At 37.4% G+C, this 21456-nt stretch overlaps 1 protein-coding gene across 2 annotated transcripts in view; it reads left to right on the forward strand.

Annotated features, from left to right (window-relative positions):
• Positions 1-21456, forward strand: part of zgc:63863 (uncharacterized protein LOC393372 homolog) — a 95919-nt gene that overhangs the window by 50828 nt on the left and 23635 nt on the right. The window contains exons 5-7 of one of the 2 annotated variants that reach the window (XM_028818098.2): positions 1734-1835; positions 7287-7428; positions 19277-19461. In XM_028818098.2, coding sequence (XP_028673931.1) covers positions 1734-1835; positions 7287-7428; positions 19277-19461 — 429 coding nt within the window. The remainder of the gene's footprint in view (positions 1-1733; positions 1836-7286; positions 7429-19276; positions 19462-21456) is intronic. The other variant, XM_051936043.1, reaches the window with a different exon arrangement.

Raw genomic sequence — 21456 nt, forward strand, 5'->3', positions numbered from 1 at the left:
AAATGGATTAAATTCATTTTTTTCCTCAGAATTCTACACACCTCCATAATGACAACGTGAAAAAAGTTTACTTGAGGTTTTTGCAAATTTATTAAAACATAAAAAAACTGAGAAATCACATGTACATAAGTATTCACAGCCTTTGCTCAATACTTTGTCGATGCACCTTTGGCAGCAATTACAGCCTAAAGTCTTTTTGAATATGATGCCACAAGCTTGGCACACCTATCCTTGGCCAGTTTCACCCATTCCTCTTTGCAGCACCTCTCAAGCTCCATCAGGTTGGATGGGAAGCGTCGGTACACAGCCATTTTAAGATATCTCCAGAGATGTTCAATCGGATTCAAGTCTGGGCTCTGGCTGGGCCACTCAAGGACATTCACAGAGTTGTCCTGAAGCCACTCCTTTGATATCTTGGCTGTGTGCGTAGGGTCCTTATCCTGCTGAAAGATGAACCGTCGCCCCAGTCTGAGGTCAAGAGCGCTCTGGAGCAGGTTTTCATCCAGGATGTCTCTGTACATTGCTGCAGTCATCTTTCCCTTTATCCTAACTAGTCTCCCAGTCCCTGCCACTGAAAAACATCCCCACAGCATGATGCTGCCACCACCATGCTTCACTGTAGGGATGGTATTGGCCTGGTGATGAGCAGTGCCTGGTTTCCTCCAAACGTGACGCCTGGCATTCACACCAAAGAGTTCAATCTTTGTCTCATCAGACCAGAGAATTTTCTTTCTCATGGTCTGAGAGTCCTTCAGGTGCTTTTTGGCAAACTCCAGGCGGGCTGCCATGTGCCTTTTACTAAGGAGTGGCTTCCGTCTGGCCACTCTACCACACAGGTCTGATTGGTGGATTGCTGCAGAGATGGTTGTCCTTCTGGAAGGTTCTCCTCTCTCTACAGAGGACCTCTGGAGCTCTGACAGAGTGACCATCGGGTTCTTGGTCACCTCCCTGACTAAGGCCCTTCTCCCCCGATCGCTCAGTTTAGGTGGCCGGCCAGCTCTAGCAAGAGTCCTGGTGGTTTTGAACTTCTTCCACTTACGGATGATGTAGGCCACTGTGCTCATTGGGACCTTCAAAGCAGCAGAAATTTTTCTGTAACCTTCCCCAGATTTGTGCCTCGAGACAATCCTGTCTGGGAGGTCTACAGACAATTCCTGTGACTTCATGCTTGGTTTGTGCTCTGACATGAACTGTCAACTGTGGGACCTTATATAGACAGGTGTGTGCCTTTCCAAATCACGTCCAGTCAACTGAATTTACCACAGGTGGACTCTAATTAAGCTGCAGAAACATCTCAAGGATGATCAGGGGAAACAGGATGCACCTGAGCTCAATTTTGAGCTTCATGGCAAAGGCTGTGAATATTTATGTACATGTGCTTTCTCAATTTTTTTATTTTTAATAAATTTGCAAAAATCTCAAGTAAACTTTTTTCACGTTGGCATTATGGGTTGTTGTGTGTAGAATTCTGAGGAAAAAAATGAATTTAATCCATTTTGGAATAAGGCTGTAACATAACAAAATGTGGAAAAAGTGATGCGCTGTGAATACTTTCCGGATGCACTGTACAGTATAAACGATTTGTAAAATAATTCCAACTTACTATGTACTTTATTTTACTATTTTTGTTCCTTATTGCTTTTCTTATATTTGAATATTAGTTACTTTTATTGAAATGCTATTTGCTTTAATCCAGTAGAATATATATATTTATCATTTTTTACATTTTAAAGGGATTTTATGGATCCTACCATGGATAGCACAAAGCATATTTTGAATTACCTGATGCCAATTTTGCAAGACGTAGACCAGGACCTTCATGATTTTATGTGTAGGTAGGAATGTGGTTTTTTTTTTTTTTTTTTTTTTTTTTTTTTTTAATATGTGTTTTTTTATTTATTATTATTTGAAAAATAATAATAGATCATTAAATAATGACTGTTTCACCTTTGATGATGTGAAATAAATGTCAAGCAACTATATGTTACATAACTTGAATACTGTAATGACAGATCTATGTATGTAATAACTGTTAAATTATCATTTATTTACAGGTACAAGTTGTTAAAAAGCAATGTCTTTACACTTTATTCAGAAGGCAGTAGTAGGGGCTTGGTTGAACAGTGTGCTTTCTAAAAGGGCTCCAGTCAAGCTGGAAAACATAATCATTATAAGTTTCCACCATTTTTTTTTTTATAATTTAATATGTACAACATGTTTACACTACTGGTCAAAAGTTTTTAGAACACTTCCTATTTTTCATTGTTTATGGAAATGCATGCACTTTAATGTCTTAATGTTCCACGAAATTGGGGCATAGAACAAATAAGCAATGGGAAATAAAAAATTAGTCAAGGAATCATTAATTTTACAAAATGTTTTTCAAATTTTTGATTCTTTAAAATTGCCACCTTTTGGTATTATAGCAGTCAAACTGTGGCAACCCTTTTGATTCAAAATGCCAGTCACTCTGTGCAAGTCACCAACTCTGTACCAGGAAAAGAACCCCAGACCATCACACACTTCTTCCTCCATGTCTGACAGTTGGTGTCACACTGAGGAACCATCCTTTCACCAACTCAATGGCATCTAAAGAATGTGGATCTGACAGAGATGATGCTCAAGGTGTTCTCAGGCTGTCAGAAAGAGCAAAGCAATTCAGAACAATTGACTGTAAATTTGGTCTGTGGCATGGCTCAGGAAGCAGGGGATCAAAAACATAGGGCAGGGTAATGTTAGGACCTGAGAGAGATACAGAAACTCTAGGAGATAGCTGTTTTGGCTTTGGAATAGCCAGTTGTTCTTTTCTCACTACCACAAGGTCGTTACACTTGTTTTGTTTTTTTTTTACCATTGTTAAGCAGTGCTTGAAGCTGTGGTGCTCTGCGGTGCCTATCACACAAGCTGGGGACTCTCAGGAACTTGTCTTCTGATTGGGTTGTGATTTAGGAAGAGATCTGGCAGACCCAATCAGAGTTCCATCTGCAATTTTTCTAAATAAAAAGCCTACACTTCTAATGGTAATAATGGTTTGTCTTATTTAATTTGTTAGGCAGGCAGTGTGGCGCAGTGGTTAAGGCTTTGGACTTCAAACCCTGAGGTTGTGGGTTCAAATCCTACCACTGACACTGTGTGACCCTGAGCAAGTCATTTCACCCACATGCTCCAATTGGGGAAAAAAAATATAACCAATTGTATCTCAGATATTTTAAGTCGCTTTTGGATAAAAGCATCAGCCAAATAAATTAACATAAATGTTAATCATTCTCCAAGTAGTACTTCAGAGGGTGTAGTAACACAGTCTGTTCCAACTTTGCTTTAAGACAGACAGAGGGTTTATAAGTAATTAACAGAAGATGGGACACCTGTGCAAATTGTTTGCTTCAACTTACAAGGCTTAATTTACTCATTTTACTTTAATTTCTGCAGAACATCTGTAGGTTGTAACCCATTAGTTGTTCTTTGTTATTGTTGTTGAAATTTTCTTTAATTTCCTTTTTTCATTGTTTGCTAACCTAAACTTGAAATTTAAACCTTTGGCAGTGTACTGCTTACGTTATCACTATTTTAGGTCTTTGATTGCATTTCAACTGAGTAACTTTGATGAAAAACTGGAAAAAGTGAGGTATTACAAATCTTTTGACCAGTATTGTAAATATTTAATATATAATTCTATTAAAAAAACAAAAAACAAAACAAATAAAAAAAACTACTACTCCTCCTCCCCTGTTGATGTTCTAACTGTATAAACACTATGGTTTTGTAAAATGACCACTTAATCATATGACTAGCTACTGCAAAACCTGCTATAAAAACAAAGTGCAATGTAAATCACCAGCACAATAGCCTGTAACTATTCGACAGGTCAGTTTATAAGCTATTAAAATATACAAGTTACACTGGTTTGAAAGAGAAATGCATGCTGATAGAATATCTCGAACGTATTGCAAGGCTTGTCAAGCTTTTCGTTACAGTAATGCCAGTGCCCGGTGCTACAGGTAATATCATAAACCGTCGCAAAAATAAAAAGATGTGTCTTTTCCTTGTACCAGTTGAGCAAATGTCACATGTTTGCATATGGTTAAGGTTAATCTGTCTAGTGATTTGTTATAAATTGGTTAATTTTGGTATTTAACAGGCTGGCTAATGTTTGCGAAAACTTTGTTAGCAATCCAAGTTGAAAATTTAAAGCATTGGTTCTCAAAGTGTGCTTTGTAGACCACTTATGGCCTGCCAGCACAAATCAGGTGGTCTGTAAGGTGATAGTCATCGTATCGTATCAAAGCAAAGTGACTTTTAAATTGCTCAGCTACATCAGTCCATTCTATACTTAATTAGGTATTTATTTATAACAGCCAGGCTGCTGTATGACATCTATGCTACAAAATTAACTCGTGTCACTGAGGAATAGCTATAAAAGCAATCACCATATGGCACACCATTCATCTTGCTTGTGGATGGTAACAATTTTTATTTCAAAGTTGTTCCTTCCTGCTCTGCACGTGCTTATTGTGATTGCCTTCTCACTCTTTTTTTTTCGCTCAATATGTCTTAAGCTGTGGTGCTGTCCAGTTTATTGAACCAGTCTTTCTTTTAAATTCACTTTGATGTCAGCTTGAAGTGCACACTTTTGGTCAGTGCAATCCTTTACAGTATAAGTTTTTGGTATTTTTCAAGTCAAAGTTATTTCTTCACAATCATGATACAGTATTTATTAGCTTGTCCCATGATATTGCATTCTAAAGTGAAGTGCATTTTATAAATTCTAAAAAATAACTAGCCCATTCCTTTGTTTTATAATGGAGCTAATCTGTATCTGGGTTCCATTGTGAAGAAAAGCCTTAAAAGTTACTAAACACAGTATATCCACTGCGGTGGGTTGGCACCCTGCCCGGGATTGGTTCCTGCCTTGTGCCCAATGTTGGCTGGGATTGGCTCCAGCAGACCCCCGTGACCCTGTGTTTGGATTCAGCGGGTTAGAAAATGGATGGATGGAGTATATCCACTTTGAAGTAGGAAAGGTTTCAGTTTATGAAAATCTGCCGTTTGTAAAATAATACATTTTATCACAGGTTCTTGAAACTGTTTTCTTGAGGCAAGGATACATTTCTTGATCGCTTCTGTATTTGCAGCTTCTCCCATGCCATGGTTTGAGTTATGACAATAAATCTGAACTGAGCTGTATTGTATTTTTAAGAAAGGCCTTATATTTTTGAAAGATTCAAGCCACCTGTACATTTCACTATTTGTAGCATGTCGTGCATGCATGTGATAAAAAATGTAATTGGAGATGGAAAAAGGCAGTGTGTGTTAGAGCAGATTAAAACACCAGAAACCAATTATCACATTTTTTAATGCATGACGAGCTGTTCTTAGTGAGGATATCATAATAAAAGAACAGACAACAACAATTTTGAGTGAAAACTCACTGATACCAGTCAGTCTGAAAAAATGTGGGGAGAACATGTAAACTCCATGTAGAACCTGGCACTTTGAGGAATGACAGCTCTATGCTACCACTCTGTGCCTCTGTTGAAACATCTATACTAACCTTACTGAAATTCAAACTTGATTAAACTTGGGTGAATTGGAGTTACTAAAGTGGTCCTAGTTTTTGTGTGTATGTGTGTTCACCCCATGATGGACTGTTGCCCCATGACCCTGCCCTAGATGAGCAGGTTAGGAAGATGGATGGATCATTATTGTTGTTATGCTTATAGTGGAGAAAAATATATGAAGAGATTAATGAGTGGAAGATACAGAAGACCCCCATTCTTGTTACTGTTAAGCAGCACAGTGATGCACTGGTTGCACTGCTGTCTTGCAGTGAATGAGACTTCATGAGAGGTTCATGTCTCGGGTGTTCCCTTCTTGGAGTCTGCATCTTCTCCGGTTTCCTCCCATAGTCAAAACAAATGCAGGTTTGGTGGATTGTGTGTGTGTGTTTGCCCTCTGAGAGACTGGCACCCTGTCTAGGAATTGCCTTCCCTAGATAAGTGGGTTAGAAAGATGGATGGTTGGATGCCTATAATGTCACCTCAGTATTCTCACTGAAGTACACGCCTGCAATATTGAAACATCAGCACCATGCAATATTTTTGCAAAATGGCAAAGAAAGCTTCTGTATAGTGAAAGTATATAAGCAATTGTTAGTGTGACTTTTTCAGTTATAATTGTCTACGGAATAGAGACAGAAATTCACACATGGACATCGGCACTCAGGTGATGGTTTTCCAAGTAAAGTCCACGACTCTGGCCCTGAAAGCTGCTGCTGAAGAAGATGAGTGGTGAAGTAAAGTGCATAGCCGGTCTACTTTTAAAATGGCTAAATCTAATTACAGTAGTTTGCTTTTTTTTTTTTTTTTTGGGACATATTCAATAAGTTTTAAGTCTTTTCTTAAAATGAGACCCTGGTACCCATTAGTTCTATTTGAAAATGTAAGACTAGGTATTTTTTAAATTGTTTAAAATATTTTTCCTTTATGAGTGCAATTTCAAGTTCCAAACCAATATATACCATATTTGTAAAAAAATGACTTGGAAAAATACCAATACTTGTCCTGTAGATAGATAGCTACAGGTGACGTGCATCCCTTGTGCGGCGTCAGTGCTTTTAGGCTGCGTACTGTTATATAATCTGTATGTTCGAATGATTATTATAGGTAACTGCCTGAAATCCAGGGCTTTGAAATGCAAATCCAGCAACACTGCATTGGATTGGAATGTTTTTGTTTTATATTTTTACATTAATACCTTTAATAAGATAAATGTGGTGATTGTATTGCGGAAGTTCTTCATTGCTCTGAAACACTTTGAGTACCACTGACTTGCCTGAAACAAGCTTTCTTTGGTTTGGCTCAAATACTGTTTTTGCAAATGTTTTTTATTCCCAGTTAAAAGAAAAATTAATCTATGTCTTGCTTAATTTGTGACATTTTTCTGCTATGGTTGCTTTCAGTTTGCAGGACAGTGTTCTGTGGACAGATGACACAAAAGTGGAACTTTTTGGCAACGTGATTATGTTGGCTTCTGTTGATATTGGGTAAACTTGTTGATTTGATAAATTACATTTTTTTTATTACTCCAGTGCCCTGTATTTAATATTGGATTAAAGACCTGAAAATGTTCAGTGTCAAAAATTTGCAATAATACATGAATCCTTGTAGAAGGCAAATACTTTTTCATGTCACTGTATAGAGTAAATAATACATAAATAAGAGTCTCATAATTAATGAGTACAATGTACAATTATTTAAAGGTTTTATACCTTTTTTTCAACTCCTTAGGGCAGAAGTTGGCACAATTTTTGCTTTAAGCTGGCTGATTACCTGGTATGGACATGTTCTCACGGATTTCCGTCATGTTCTTCGGCTATATGATTTCTTCTTGGCTTCCCATCCCCTAATGGCTATTTACTTTGCAGCAGTGGTAAAAGTTTTTTTCTTTTTTTCTCTAATTGTTATTAATATGTTTGATGTTTACTTGGTAATTTGGTAATAAGTAGTAACGTTTGTCAACTGTATTTGATTCACAATATTAAATGTTAATTTATTTTTGTATGCTGGAGACAGTGCTAAACAAATCAAGAAATCAACACAACATAACAATTGAACGTGCTCTGGTTATTTTGTGTTAGACAAAAGTAAAATGTCTTTTGGTACTTACTAATATTTACAGTTCATATGAGAAAGTGGAACCCTTATAAAGGGTTGAAAGTACCTGTTACAGTACTGCAGCTGGCTGCAGTGTGTGTACCCCACACTTGGCTTGTTAATTGCTTTTTGGTATCAGTAGATGGTGGCAGCTAGTCAGCACTGAATTCTGACATCAAGTGTTTTTCTTTACACTTATGTTGCAATTTGCTGTGTTCACATTCTATGTGAATTTACCATTTGTGATATCTTCCTTTCCCATGTTGTTCTGTATACACAAAGTTCCAGACTGCATTTTGAGGACTGCAAAAGCCTCCATTCAATTTTTTTGTCCCTAGTGAGAATTTTGTCAGCAGGTTTTACAGAGAGAATGCAACATCACATTAAAAATGATTCTCAAAGAACACAAATGTCAAACATAGACTTTATAAAAATAAAGTATAGCTGTAAACATAATATTTATGGTATAACATAATATTCTGCATATCACACATATAAAATTAAACCAATATTAAGACATGACTAATGATTGATACAAACAGTAACTGTTCATCCCAAGTTTTAAACCTGTGATTGTTAATTAAAGAAGATTATTTAGAGGATTAATGGCAGTTGGGATGAAGTAGTATTTGAACTGGTTGATTTTTATCCTTAAAACCCTTGAACTTGTATCTTGTCAGCAACAAGTAGAACTGCGAATGTACTGACTGAGACCTTTCTGACAACATACAGTCTACTTTCCGTATTTAACAGATCTTTCAGATTTGCCTCTTCAGACCTTATTTTACTGCTCCCTTTTACAATTTGATTTATTCGTTTTTTTTTTTCCCAGACATTAAAATTTCTAAACCAGGCCTGTAGAACACAAGTAAAGACAGACTTGATACAGATTTATAAAAAATTAGCCGTGGTACCTGTTGCAAACAGGTAACAGAATAATTACAAAAAATATTTATCATCTCTAGCTCTACATGTACCTTCTGTGCCTTTTTTCATATTTGTGTGTGTGTGTGTGTGAACATTTTTTCATTGGTGCTCCCACTCTTGAGCATGTTCTTGTAAGCCATGAATTTCATACTCTTCCATTAACTGCAAGGCATTTTTCTTGCCTTTTCTCCTCTTCATGCGTCTCACAGTCACACTTCCTCTTTTGTCTTTTTCGCTGCATCACCAAAACTGACCAGTCACTCCAAAGGCTGACTAATTGGATTGTTTAGAGACACTGGACACACAGACTTTAGTATTTTATTAAATAATAGATTGATGTAACGGTAGGATTCCCACTAAAAAGCTCAGCTTACTTAGACAGTAGAGGCACTGCTGTCTGTTTTTGCAGATGGTTTTTCTGTTTTCATTTGAAGTTGACTTTGAGACTATGATTGTCCATAGATAACTTTAACAATTTCCGCTGCCCGGTATTTGATGATTGTTTCTTGTGGGTGAATGGTGAAAAATTCTCTTCTAATATCAGTTATTAATTTCTTGGTTGGGCGGCACGGTGGCGCAGTGGGTAGCGCTGCTGCCTCGCAGTTGGGACATCTGGGGACCCGGGTTCACTTCCCGGGTCCTCCCTGCGTGGAGTTTGCATGTTCTCCCCGTGTCTGCGTGGGTTTCCTCCGGGCGCTCCGGTTTCCTCCCACAGTCCAAAGACATGCAGGTTAGGTGGATTGGCGATTCTAAATTGGCCCTAGTGTGTGCTTGGTGTGTGGGTGTGTTTGTGTGTGTCCTGCGGTGGGTTGGCACCCTGCCCGGGATTGGTTCCCTGCCTTGTGCCCTGTGTTGGCTGGGATTGGCTCCGGCAGACCCCCGTGACCCTGTGTTCGGATTCAGCGGGTTGGAGAATGGATGGATGGATGGAATTTCTTGGTTTTTGTAATGTTTAGTCGTACAAAAAAACAGCAAAATAATCTACCATTGCTTGATCATAGCTAATTTAAATCTCATTAAGTAGGCTTACAATTGCCAAGTCATCAGTAAATTTTAGGATAAACCTATTTTCACATTTACTGCAACAACCATTAGTACATGGAATGTACAAAAGAGGTGAAATAACACACCTCTGAGGATATTCTGTGAATAAGGATAGTATATCAGACAGACAAACGTTTACTTTCACTTGTTGAGGTCTTTTTTTAAGAAGTCTACCAGCCACCCTACCAAATTGAAGTACAAATTAAAATCTTTACAAAATCTGTTTTGAAGAATGGTTAATTGGATGGTACTAAAAAATAATAAGTCTACAAACAAGAGCCTTGTGTGAGTATAATAAGTGATTATACAAGAGTTAAAGCAAAGTGACAATGGCATCCTCTGTCCTTCTATTAGACTGGTAGGCAAACTGAAATGGATCTAATAAACCCCTTTTCTCTGTGAGCATCCTCTTTATAAGTTTTTGAATTGATTTAATAACCAGTGATTTCAAAGCCACTGGTCTAAAGTCATTTAAAGTTTTAGTGTTTTTGTTTTTAGCTACTGTAATTTCTACACATTCTTTACATAGCTTTGGAACCTTCTACTGTTCTAATTACTACATGAAAGATATATAAGGGAGTACCCAAAAATAACCGGAATCTGTACCTGGCACGCAATCTAGACGCTAGGTATAGCATACTTGCAGTATTCTGTGGCAGTCTGCCAGTGCCGTTGCTCTGTATTGTTCATATGGCATTCTGTGTCGGTTTTTCTTGGAGCTTATTAAACGTGTTCTGCAATTTTTGTGATGGGTGATCATAAAGAACAGCAAGTCTGCGTAAAATTTTGTTTCTCTTAGGGAAAACAGCTGCTGAAACTGTATTGATACTTGAAACTGCTTTTAAAGAGAAAGCTTTAAGTAAAACACATCTGTAAGTGGTTTTCGTGTTTCAAATGAGGGGAAATGTCGCTTGAAGACCAACCAAGATCTGGCCAACCTTCCACAATAAGGAATGACGAAAAAATTGAAAAAGTTTGCGATGCAATTTATGAAGATTGTCATTGGACTATTTAAGAGATTTTAGAATTGACTTGTGTGTCTTGGAGTTCTTGCCACCTTCCCTGCTTGCCTGATCTTGCTCCATGTGACTTTTTCTTGTTCCTGCGTTTGAAAAAAGAACTCAAAGCAAAGCGTTTTTGTACTGTGGAGGATGTCAAAGAAAAATCACTGCAGGCCTTAGACAACGTTCCTCTTCAGCAATTCCAAAAATGTTTCCACCAGTGGGAAAACCATTGGGACAAAGTGCATTCATTCACATGGAGAGAATTTTGAAAGAAATTATTAAAACACAATTCCAGTTATTTTTGGGTTCCCCCTCATACTTGGCACAATATTTCAAAAGCCTTCCACTGAAATGGTTTGGCGCAGGTCCTTTATTTTTTTATTTTCTACAAGTGTCCTCCACATTCTCCCTAATCTGAAACCATTTACTTCAAGCATTGCACTTGCTCAGTGTCTCAAGTTACAAGTAGCGTTCCTTAAACCTCTTGTTTAAATCAAAGTTGGAGTTAAAACCAGAAACCTCTACATGGTTATTATTTTTTTGATTAATGCTGATCAGCTAAGGTTTTAATGCATTATGTCTGACAGGTGAGCCTCTCTTCTGTTTGCAAGGTGCAAAACACCCATGTTTGTTATTCCTCGTCACAGAATTACATGCATTTTACTTCCAGAAGAACATTCTTTGGTTGTCATTTCTCATGCACACAGAGCCTACCCCAGTGACTAAATACAAAATCAAATGTGTTTGAATCACTGGGCATGTCACATTATACAATTTCCTTCATGGGAGCTAGTCACTGTCTGCCTCCAACTTGCTAAGATTATTTAAATGACAGTTACAACTGAAAATCACTGGAAATGTTGTCAAATGTGATGTGGTCTTTACTGTACACGGGACAAAGAGCTTGATAAACATTTTAGCTGGGCCAAAATGCAGCCAATGGCCAGGTGATGGGGATCAACCAACCTGAGCAACTCATATGTTACTGTGTTGTTTCAAGTCTGGAAGTAGGAGTGTTGTGTGTGTGTGTGTGTGGGGGGGGGGGTTCATGATTTCTGAAGTTATGGTATTTAGGTGAGGTAATTTCCTGAATACTTACTATAAACTTCCTGAGGATGCAAAGTCCCAGCCTCTCCCAACCCCCAGTAATGATTGATTGATCGATGTATCAGCTTGGCGGGGGGGAAACAATATATTGCTGGGTTGCACTTTTAATAGGAAAGTTTTGTAACATTCTTAAACAAATGTTTTGCTTTCTTCAAATGGAACATAAAGCTCGTGTTTCCTTTCTTTAAAAAAGATCACCCTGTTTTGAGCTGATGTCTTTGTATTTTAGAAATGCTATATGGGCTTTGGGTTAATAATACATTTTATATATGTTAAATGAATGTTATGTGTAAAATATATATCGTGTAAATGTGTTGTATGGCTTAGGGCTCTTGCATATTTTAGTGGACATGCATGAGCACTGCTACTCAGAGTTAGGTGGCTTTCCTTTCATTTTCAAAGAGCTGCTTTACAGTCTGCACAAATGCTTTTCTTCTACTCCTCAAATGTATCCACATGTCTTTTGCAGTACATGGAGTTTATTTGTATATTCCCCAACTATATGAGGGTTGTACTTAGCACTTTGTGGTGAAGATGCAAGCAATAGGTGTCATTCACACAGCCACTGATTAACTCGTTCATCTTGCTAAACCTCTTCCAATAGCTCTTGTCTGGCTTTGCTGCCAACAGAGCAGTGTTATACTTAACTCAGGAAAAGAGTGATAGACATTCTTATGCATGTATGTGTGAGGTGGCATACTAGGTTTGTGTTTGTTTCTTTTCTCTGTTCTTTTTGAAATGTGCAAGGGTTTTAAGGGTTTCTCTCTCAGCCAGATAACTTTTTCCAGTTACTAAACAGTCTCAGTGACGGTGGGTTCTCCCTGCCTCCTAACAAACCCAAGTGTTAAGCTCATTAACACATACAAGTATTGCAACAGTTAAAAACATGAAATATGCTTAATCCCATTAAAGGTGCAGCTTATCCCTGCAGCATTAGGTGCTCGACAGGAATCTAGTCTGGATGGCTTACCTGTTCATTGTTGAGTACACTCATGCACATGCCTACACAGGGCTTATTTAAAGTTCCTGGTTGACTTAAGAGAAATGTCTGTCAGACATGGAAACAGAACAAGGGTAACTAGAGTGAAACTCACATAAACATGTAGAGAATATGAAAATTCCATGCAAATATTGGCTAAATGCAGGACCAGAATCTGGGGCTCTGGGTCCATGAGGTAGAAGTTCTAACCACTGTCCATTGCATCTCCCAAACACACAGAATATGGTCTGAAATTAAGGCAGCAGCTGCTAAAGTATAGTGTAACAAGTATTTTATTATGATTATTATTATTATTATTAAGCTTTGACCACAGCATAGTGCAATTTTTTTTCTTGTAGCCATATTTACAGACTAATATTATTACATTATGTATTTCTTTGTGTAGTACCTGTTGTCATGTGTTGCAGTAGTTTTTGGTATTCATTGATGCTAACAATGTAATATCAGCACTTTTTCCATCCATCCATTTTTTTTAAACCCAAACTACCTTATTAGAGATTTTTAATTGTTTATTTGAAAACAACATAAAATGCACTTTCTTTTTTGTTAAAATATCTGCTTTGACATATATATATCCATCCATTTTCCAACCCGCTGAATCCGAATACAGGGTCACGGGGGTCTGCTGGAGCCAATCCCAGCCAACACAGGGCACAAGGCAGAAACCAATCCCGGGCAGGGTGCCAACCCACCGCAGGACACACACAAACACACCCACACACCAAGCACACACTAGGGCCAATTTAGAATCACCAATCCACCTAACCTGCATGTCTTTGGACTGTGGGAGGAAACTGGAGCGCCCGGAGGACACCCACACAGACACACGGGGAGAACATGCAAACTCCACGGAGGGAGGATCCGGGAAGCGAACCCAGGTCCCCAGGTCTCCCAACTGCGAGGCAGCAGCGCTACCCACTGCGCCACCATGCCACCTACGACATATATATACAGTGTATATATATATATATATATATATATATATATATATATATATATATATATAATGTATGTACAGTCTACTATATTTGCACAAGAATATTTTGCTTCATATACTTCATAGCAGCTTCTCATATCATTCAGTCAATAAGTGGTATGCTCTTTATAGGCGCATACGTAGGGAGGCCCAAATAAGGGTTACAGCACACAAACCTTGTAATCAGTAATGTTATAAAGATGTTTTAGGATCAGTAAATGGTGGTATAAAACCACATTTTTTAGCCTATTGTATGTTTCTAAAAATGCTACGTAAGAGAGAGAAAAGTTAGTAAAATGTAAATATACTTGCAGAGTCAGTTTAAAAACTTTATGTGAAAGTGGATGAAACAGGCAAAATATCATGGTAATATTAAATCATAGTTATCATGGTAAAGTATCTGTGATGTTAAGAGCATCCAGAGGAACCAAATCAGATCATGCAATTTTATCTTTCTGCTCTGCATGGAATTTTTCTCATGTTTCCTTTCTCCCAATTTCATAAGAAGCCGCCATTTATTTTGTTGTTATTTGCCGATTTCTTTTTTAATTGATTTGAACCACATAATTCATATAAAATACAAATGTGTTCTTTTACATAATCCATTTACCACTTGACCATGGTAGGCAACTAGAAGTAAGTTTCAAGTGAAGTTTTAAATGATATTATTAACAATGCTTAACCTTACTGAACCTTTTAAATGTAGCAATGCCCTTATTATGTAAGTATGGTCATTTAGTCTTTTCCAACAATTGAACTTTATAATGCAGTTTATAATTCCAAAAGAACAATATATTGAACACAAGTATAATCAGTCACCCAAGCTGGCTTGCTCAGATAAAATATTCATTTTGTGACTATTGTATTTTTGTAATTAGGTATGTAGCAGACAATGTAGACTTTAGGAGTTAAAAGATTAGATTTGAAAGTGCAGTGTTGAAATTGTCAGAGTAGTATGAATATTATTTTCCTTTGTTCTTTTTTTCCTACTTCTTGTCCTTCTGTTGTGTTTGAAACTTGTGCATTGAATCTTATCATTGCAACACCAGCAACAATTGCAATTTAAAATATTTGCTCCAGTGCTAATAAGGAAAATCGCGCATTACGACATCGTAGATAAAATAAAGTTTCTATAATGTCAATTGTCCATTATATATTTCTATTTTTGTTGTAAAATATATACTGCTCAAAAAATTAAGGGAACTCTTAATTATCACAGTCTTAACACCAAGTCAGTTAACCTTCAGGTATATCAGTCTGTCTAGTTAGGAAGCATAAGCGACTGTGAATAAACTTCACCTGCTTTGGTGCCAAATCAAAGTGACAGCAGGTGCACTGGAAAGGCAATGGTAAGACAAACCCAAAAAAGGGAATGGTTTTGCAAGTGGTGGCCACAGACAACTCCTCTCTCTTTTTCCTTCCTGACAGATTGTTCTCTAGTTTTGCATTTTGCTAGTGTCCTTGTCACTGCTGGTAGCATGAGGTGGTATCTACAGCTGATTAGGGTTGCACAGGCAGTGCAGCTCCTCCAGGACGGCACATCCATATGTGCCATCGTAAGAAGGTTTTGCTGTGTATCTCAGCACAGTCTTAAGAGCATGGAGGAGATATCAGGAGACAGGCCGTTACACGAAGAGAGCTTGAGAGATCCGTAGAGGGCATCACCCCAGCAGCAGGACCCGTATCTGCTCCTTTTGTGCAAAGAGCAGTGCTCGAGCCCTACAAAATGACCTCCAGCTGGCTACTGGTGTGCATTTTTCTGACCAAATTGTCAGAAACAGACTCCATGAGGGTGGCATGAGGGCCTGACGTCCTCTAGTGGAACCTGTGGTCACAGCCCATCACCGTGTAGCTTGATTGGTATTCGCCAGAGAACACCAAAATTGGCAGCTCTTCCATTGGCGCCCCATTCTCTTCTTAGATTTGAGCAGGTTCACACTGAGCACATACGACAGACATGAAAGAGTCTGGAGATGTTGTGGAGAATGTTATTCAGCTTGCAGTATCATCCAGCATGATGGTTTGGCAGTGGGTCAGTGATTGTCTGGGGAGGCATATCCTTGGAGGTGCCACATGCTAGGCACCGGCACCCAGGCAGCTGTTAGGTACCAAGATGAAATCATCAGAGGCATTGTTAGACCTTATGTGGGCGCAGTGGGCCCTGGGTTTCTCTTGGTACAGGACAATACCTGGCCTCATTTGACCAGAGTCTGTATATATTTCCTGGATGTCGAAGGCAGTGATGCCACTGACTGACCAACACATTCCCCAAACCTGCTTCCAATTGAGAACCTCTTGGATGTTATGTATCAGTGCAGTAGATGCCACCACGTAGTGCCACAGACTGTTCAGGAGCTCACTGATGCCCTGATCCAGGTCTGGGAGGAGAACCCCCAGCACCCCATCCTTTGTCACATCAGGAGCAAGCCCAGATGTTGTTGGGAGTACATATAGGCAAGTTGTGGGCCATACCCATTACTGACTCACACTATTAGTAGCTGTGGTGAAATTCACGCAATTTGGATCACCCTGTGATTTTCATTTTTTGACTTGATTTTTGGTGTGATGTTGAATTGAGCCCTCAATGGGTTGGTGGTTTGGTTTCTTTCCATTGACAGTTGTTGCATCATTTTGTTGTCAACAAATTACACAATATTACTCAGTAAAGATATTTCACTTGAATATTTCATTCATTGAGATCCACTGCATGCTTTAAGTGTTCTTTTAATTTTTTGAGACGTGTATCTTGAAAACCTTAGGTCTGAGAATAATGACCTTCATTGTATTTTGTTCATTACAACTTAGTCTGAGAATAGAAACAACTTCAGGGACAATTAAATGATTTGGATAACTACAGGTTTCTCTAACTTTGTCCTTTGACTCTACAGTACTCTCTGATGTTATTGTAGGAAATGTTGCTTGGCTACATACATTTGTGTCAGGAAGTGGTGAAGACAATCTGTGATGTTTCTAGTAATTTGACCTCCTCATATAGTCATATTTTATGCGGATTCACATTAGCATCTATGTGTGTGTTTCTATTTTATTTAATATACCTACAATATGTATATTTCTTTTCTCTTAAAAATGTTTAATGTGTGTTGTCTTTTTTTTTTTTTTTTGGGAAAATGTCTCATTTTTGCTGCTGTTTGGAAGTCATATCAGAGGTATCATGCATTTACTTTTTTGTCTTGTGGTTTACAAATAACATTTTTTTATTAATTTGTATTTTTTCATTAATGTAAAATGAGTACATTCAAATTTAACACATGAAGAAAATGTGTGTAGTGCTTTGCATTCACTCTGTAGGTTTCCAATTGGATAGCAGCATGGTAGGGAGAGCTAGCAGATATGGTGTCCAATCCTCTTTTGTTAAGATTGTCTTGTGAATAAATGAAATAAAGTGATTGTGTTTGAGTTTACAAAAGTTCAGTGGTTACTTTGTGTTGTGTTCCCATTTGGGTGTATTGGGTTTTCAAAATTCTTCTAGCGTGTTTGTTTGAGTTTGCTTTGCAAAGGACTACACGTTTTGCTTTGCTTGTCTCTGATTTAGCAAGACAAATATTAATTTAACAATGTATAATTATGTGTAAAATTAGCATTAGTGCTAATCCAAAAGTAAAAAAAACAAACAAAAAAAAAACTGAAAGGATATAGGTTTAATTACATTTAGGATTCAATAATGCATACAGTAAAATTTATCATTTAATGTATAGTATTAACTAACATGAAAGAGCCAACTCTCTCATATCTTCTGTACAATAAGATTGTGTGCATTGCATCCATCAACCATGGAGCTGTGCTTCCCATTCCAAACGTTGAGCTGTTCTGTGGTGGGGTTTTGCAAACACTAGGTCGAATGCTTCATTCCGATTGACATGACGAGCAGCACAAACATATTATAATACAAATATATTAAATATGTTCTGTTCTATCAAATGGATAACAGAGAGGTTCAATAAGTAGTCCTAATTTTATTATGTTTTGTTGAAAGGCAGGATCTCTTTAATACTGAATTGTTGCATTATGCCACAGACAGCCTTCTCATAATATAATGTTCAAGTACATTTTTTAAACATGTCCCTACCACTTTTAGAAAGGTTGTGTTCTACAGAAAATGTCTGCATTGAAAATTTTTTGATTAACCTTTTTTTGGAGCATTTGCATTGTGCAGAAATCAGCGCTAGAAATATCTTGATTAAACATCAACATTAGACCGTGACCAGAAATGATTCATTTTTTCAAGGTCTAAATACTTCTAACACTACTTTAAGCCCTAATCAAACATTCTTATTGCTTTTCCAATATGACTATTTAGTAATAAAAACTACATGTTTGAACATAAGTAAAAAAAAGCAACTGTACTGTGTTTTCTGGACAGAAAATATGTGGCATTTTCAGCTCATTTGTGATTAGGTGCTCAGATGGATTAACTTGCGCCCAGTGAAGCTTCAGTAGGCCCCATCTTAAATCAGTGTACACACCTGAATTGATTTAGCAACTTTGAGAATGTTGTCTGATGTGTACTGTAGGTGCCAAGGTGGATGGACAGGTATCCTGACCAGGTTGGCTGATGTTGCCTTTCTTGGCTGGAAGGCCATAGTGGGCGTACAGGAGGAGATTATCTATCCAGAACAGTTTCTCCCCCAGCACAATAGACGGCCGTGCTCCTCTGGCATGGACCCAGTATGGACACCCGCAGGGACCCATGGGGTTTGTAGTCCTGAGGGACAACACGGCATGGGTCCTTGGGTGCTAGCAAAGGTGCTGCAAGGAGAAGAACTTCCTCTTTAGTAGAAATTCTGTGTATTCAGTGCTGTGGCATCTGAAGCACACCTAACATAAAAGGAAGCCATCCAGCCGCCTGCAGTGGTGTCAGAGTTAAAAGGCAGTGGGGAAAAACTCACCTGGAAGAGTGGAAGGAAAGAAAAACATTTATATTATCATATTTTTGGCTGTGTGCTCTTGAAAAGGAGGTTGGCAAGAATAAAAATCTATTTTTTAAATGTGTTGTGTTGGGTGATATTATGCTTGAATTTTGGGGCTCAGTAGCCTTGTGGTTACAGTAAGCTTTAGCTTTTTCTCCTCAACTGTACATACAGTGTGGCACATGGAAGAACTTTTCATGTATTTAAGTATTATATGAAATAAATCACTCCCAATATTTATTAATTAAATGTATTTTGTGCTTTCTGTTAGATCATATTACCCATATTTAATGGTATACGCTGCTTGCTGCTTTTGTGTTTACATCTCAGTCTCCAAATTGTGGATACTTACAATGGATATGTATATGTATACAAAATAATTTGAATATCCTACATTCTCATTAGTGTTTCCCTGTGTAAACTTAATTTCATATTTTTCTGTAGTTTACAGTATTTCATTTGCAAAATATTTTTAATCTTATCTGTAATTCAGCTACTCTAGTAAACCTGTAACTACATTGATCATTGTATGTTATGTTGTTTGTTGTGAATATAAATTTAACATTGGTGCTGAATTCTCTCTGCCTTTTAGCCATCACTCACATAAATCGATTTTTTTCCCCTTCTTGACCCTTTAGATTGTCCTGCACAGAAAGAGGGAAGTTATGAATTGTGATTGTGACATGGCCAGTATCCACCAACTTCTGTCGCAGATTCCACAGGATCTTCCCTATGAAAATTTAATCTGTAGAGCACATGAGCTTTTCACACGCTTTCCTCCATCCTTAATAGCCAAACGAGCAGCACACCAGCCCCAAAAAAGGTAAAGGTTTTACAGATGTTTGTATTACATCATTATAGCAATGAGCTTTAAAAGACTAAGAGCTAATTTGTTCATCTGTATCTAAATTATGTTATATTACTGCGTGGGCTGTTTTCATTCATCAGTTTATTTTCCATTTATGCAATAATCCTATTTGATTTCAGAAATAATATAATGCGCTCCTTCAAACAAAGGTTTCAAGCAAGTTTTCAGTTACAGAGTTTCCTTTTTACAGTATACAAAATACGTCATTTGAAAGATCAATGCAGGAATGCTCACAAATCCAGTAGGTGGTAGTATTGAGTGTGAGATCCTTTTACTGAAACTATGTAGTCCAGCTGCTGTCCTGTTTGTTATCAGACTTAAATACGACGGTTAAGTGAGCAGTACTTGTCACAGCAGTTTTAATTTGCAGATCTTGCTCAAAGAACTTGTATTTTTGCATATAAAATATAGCAATTAATGGAGGAAGTTGTTTTTTTTTTATCCCTTGCTGCTATAGTCATAAGAGGTGTTTTTTTGGCATTTGTAAAGCTGGCTTTTATTTAATCATTCTTCATTGTACAAAGTTTGTTCTCCCCATATGGGGGGCGCTACCTGATACAATAAATAAGACATGTCCCATGGTAATTATGTGCATTACTAATATCGCATAAATTGTTTTCCACAGCATCTGTGGCCTCTTGAGGCTGTCTGCCCACAGCAGGGTGTAAAGGTTTGCAGTGTTCCTGCAATTTTATTGTCTGAGGTGATGAAATGCTGTATTCCCGGCATGTTAATCCTTTCTACTTGTGTAATGATGATTTTGAATGAACACACATCAGACAAAATGCAGTGTATTTAACTAAAGCGCTTCATTTTGTTGATTTCTAGTTCATTTTTCACAAGGTGTTATGTAGTTTGACAATTAAAATGCTTTCCAGTGATTATGGTTTAAGTGATAGACTCTGACGCCAGAAACTTCCTGATTATATATCACAGGATAAAGAAAATAAATAAATGGAATCACTCATTTGTGCATATTTGATTTCACAGAGCTTTACAAAATGAGTGTTTTTGTGAATTAAAAAGAAACATAATACTATAGTTTAACATTACTATAGGTAGCTCCACTGTTTTGATAAATGGATTATATCAGATGCATATGGGTAAAATGAGAAACTTTTAAAATACAAAAAAAAGTTTGGTTAGAATTATAACTAAGCTCTAACAATTATCATGTTGTTGGAATGAGATCCAGTACTCCGTCACTGTATATTAGATTCCATTTTTTTAGGAAATGTATGGATGGATATTCATGCTAACAGAAAATTAATCACTGCAATGCATTATTCGATGTTTGGGCCTGCTCTACTAAATCTGTTCTAATCTTAGTCCTCATTGATTTGAGTTAAATGGTACTAGTGACTGACAACTCTGGTTACATGATGAGAGGATCCTTCTCATTTACCTCTTAGTGGCCACTTCCTGAACTATTAATGAAACCCATTTTGCTGTGCATTACAATGTCGGTGCTAAAATTAAAGACGGCTTTAGAACAGAGCAAAATTATTTCTTCATAGGCTGTTGGAGTTAGGTAAATAGCATACATCCATCTGTCTATGAAAATGTCTAGAGAAAAAGATCAATAATGTAGCTGCAATATTATCTGAATGTTAAAAATATTTGAGCAAATTATTGTCATGTTTGTTATTGGGTTATGGGTACAGTACCCTTGTGCCCGCTTATAGATAAGCTGTGAATATTTGTGTTGAGTCTGAAGTTAATATTATTTAGCAAAAAACCATGCATGTCTGACATATGCAACATTAGTCATATAAAGAGGACTTTGAGTAAAGGTAATTAATTATGCAAAGACCACAAATAATTATGAAGCTGTTTGTGAGTTAGAGATTTTGGGAAAAACCCATGGGAGACTGGCACAAACAAATGCATACCAACAGATGGTGCAAAAAAATAGTAAATATTAATACACCATTTGCATCTTCAGTTATT

This window comes from Erpetoichthys calabaricus, chromosome 13 (assembly GCF_900747795.2).
Source record: "Erpetoichthys calabaricus chromosome 13, fErpCal1.3, whole genome shotgun sequence".
Lineage (NCBI taxonomy): Eukaryota > Metazoa > Chordata > Cladistia > Polypteriformes > Polypteridae > Erpetoichthys > Erpetoichthys calabaricus.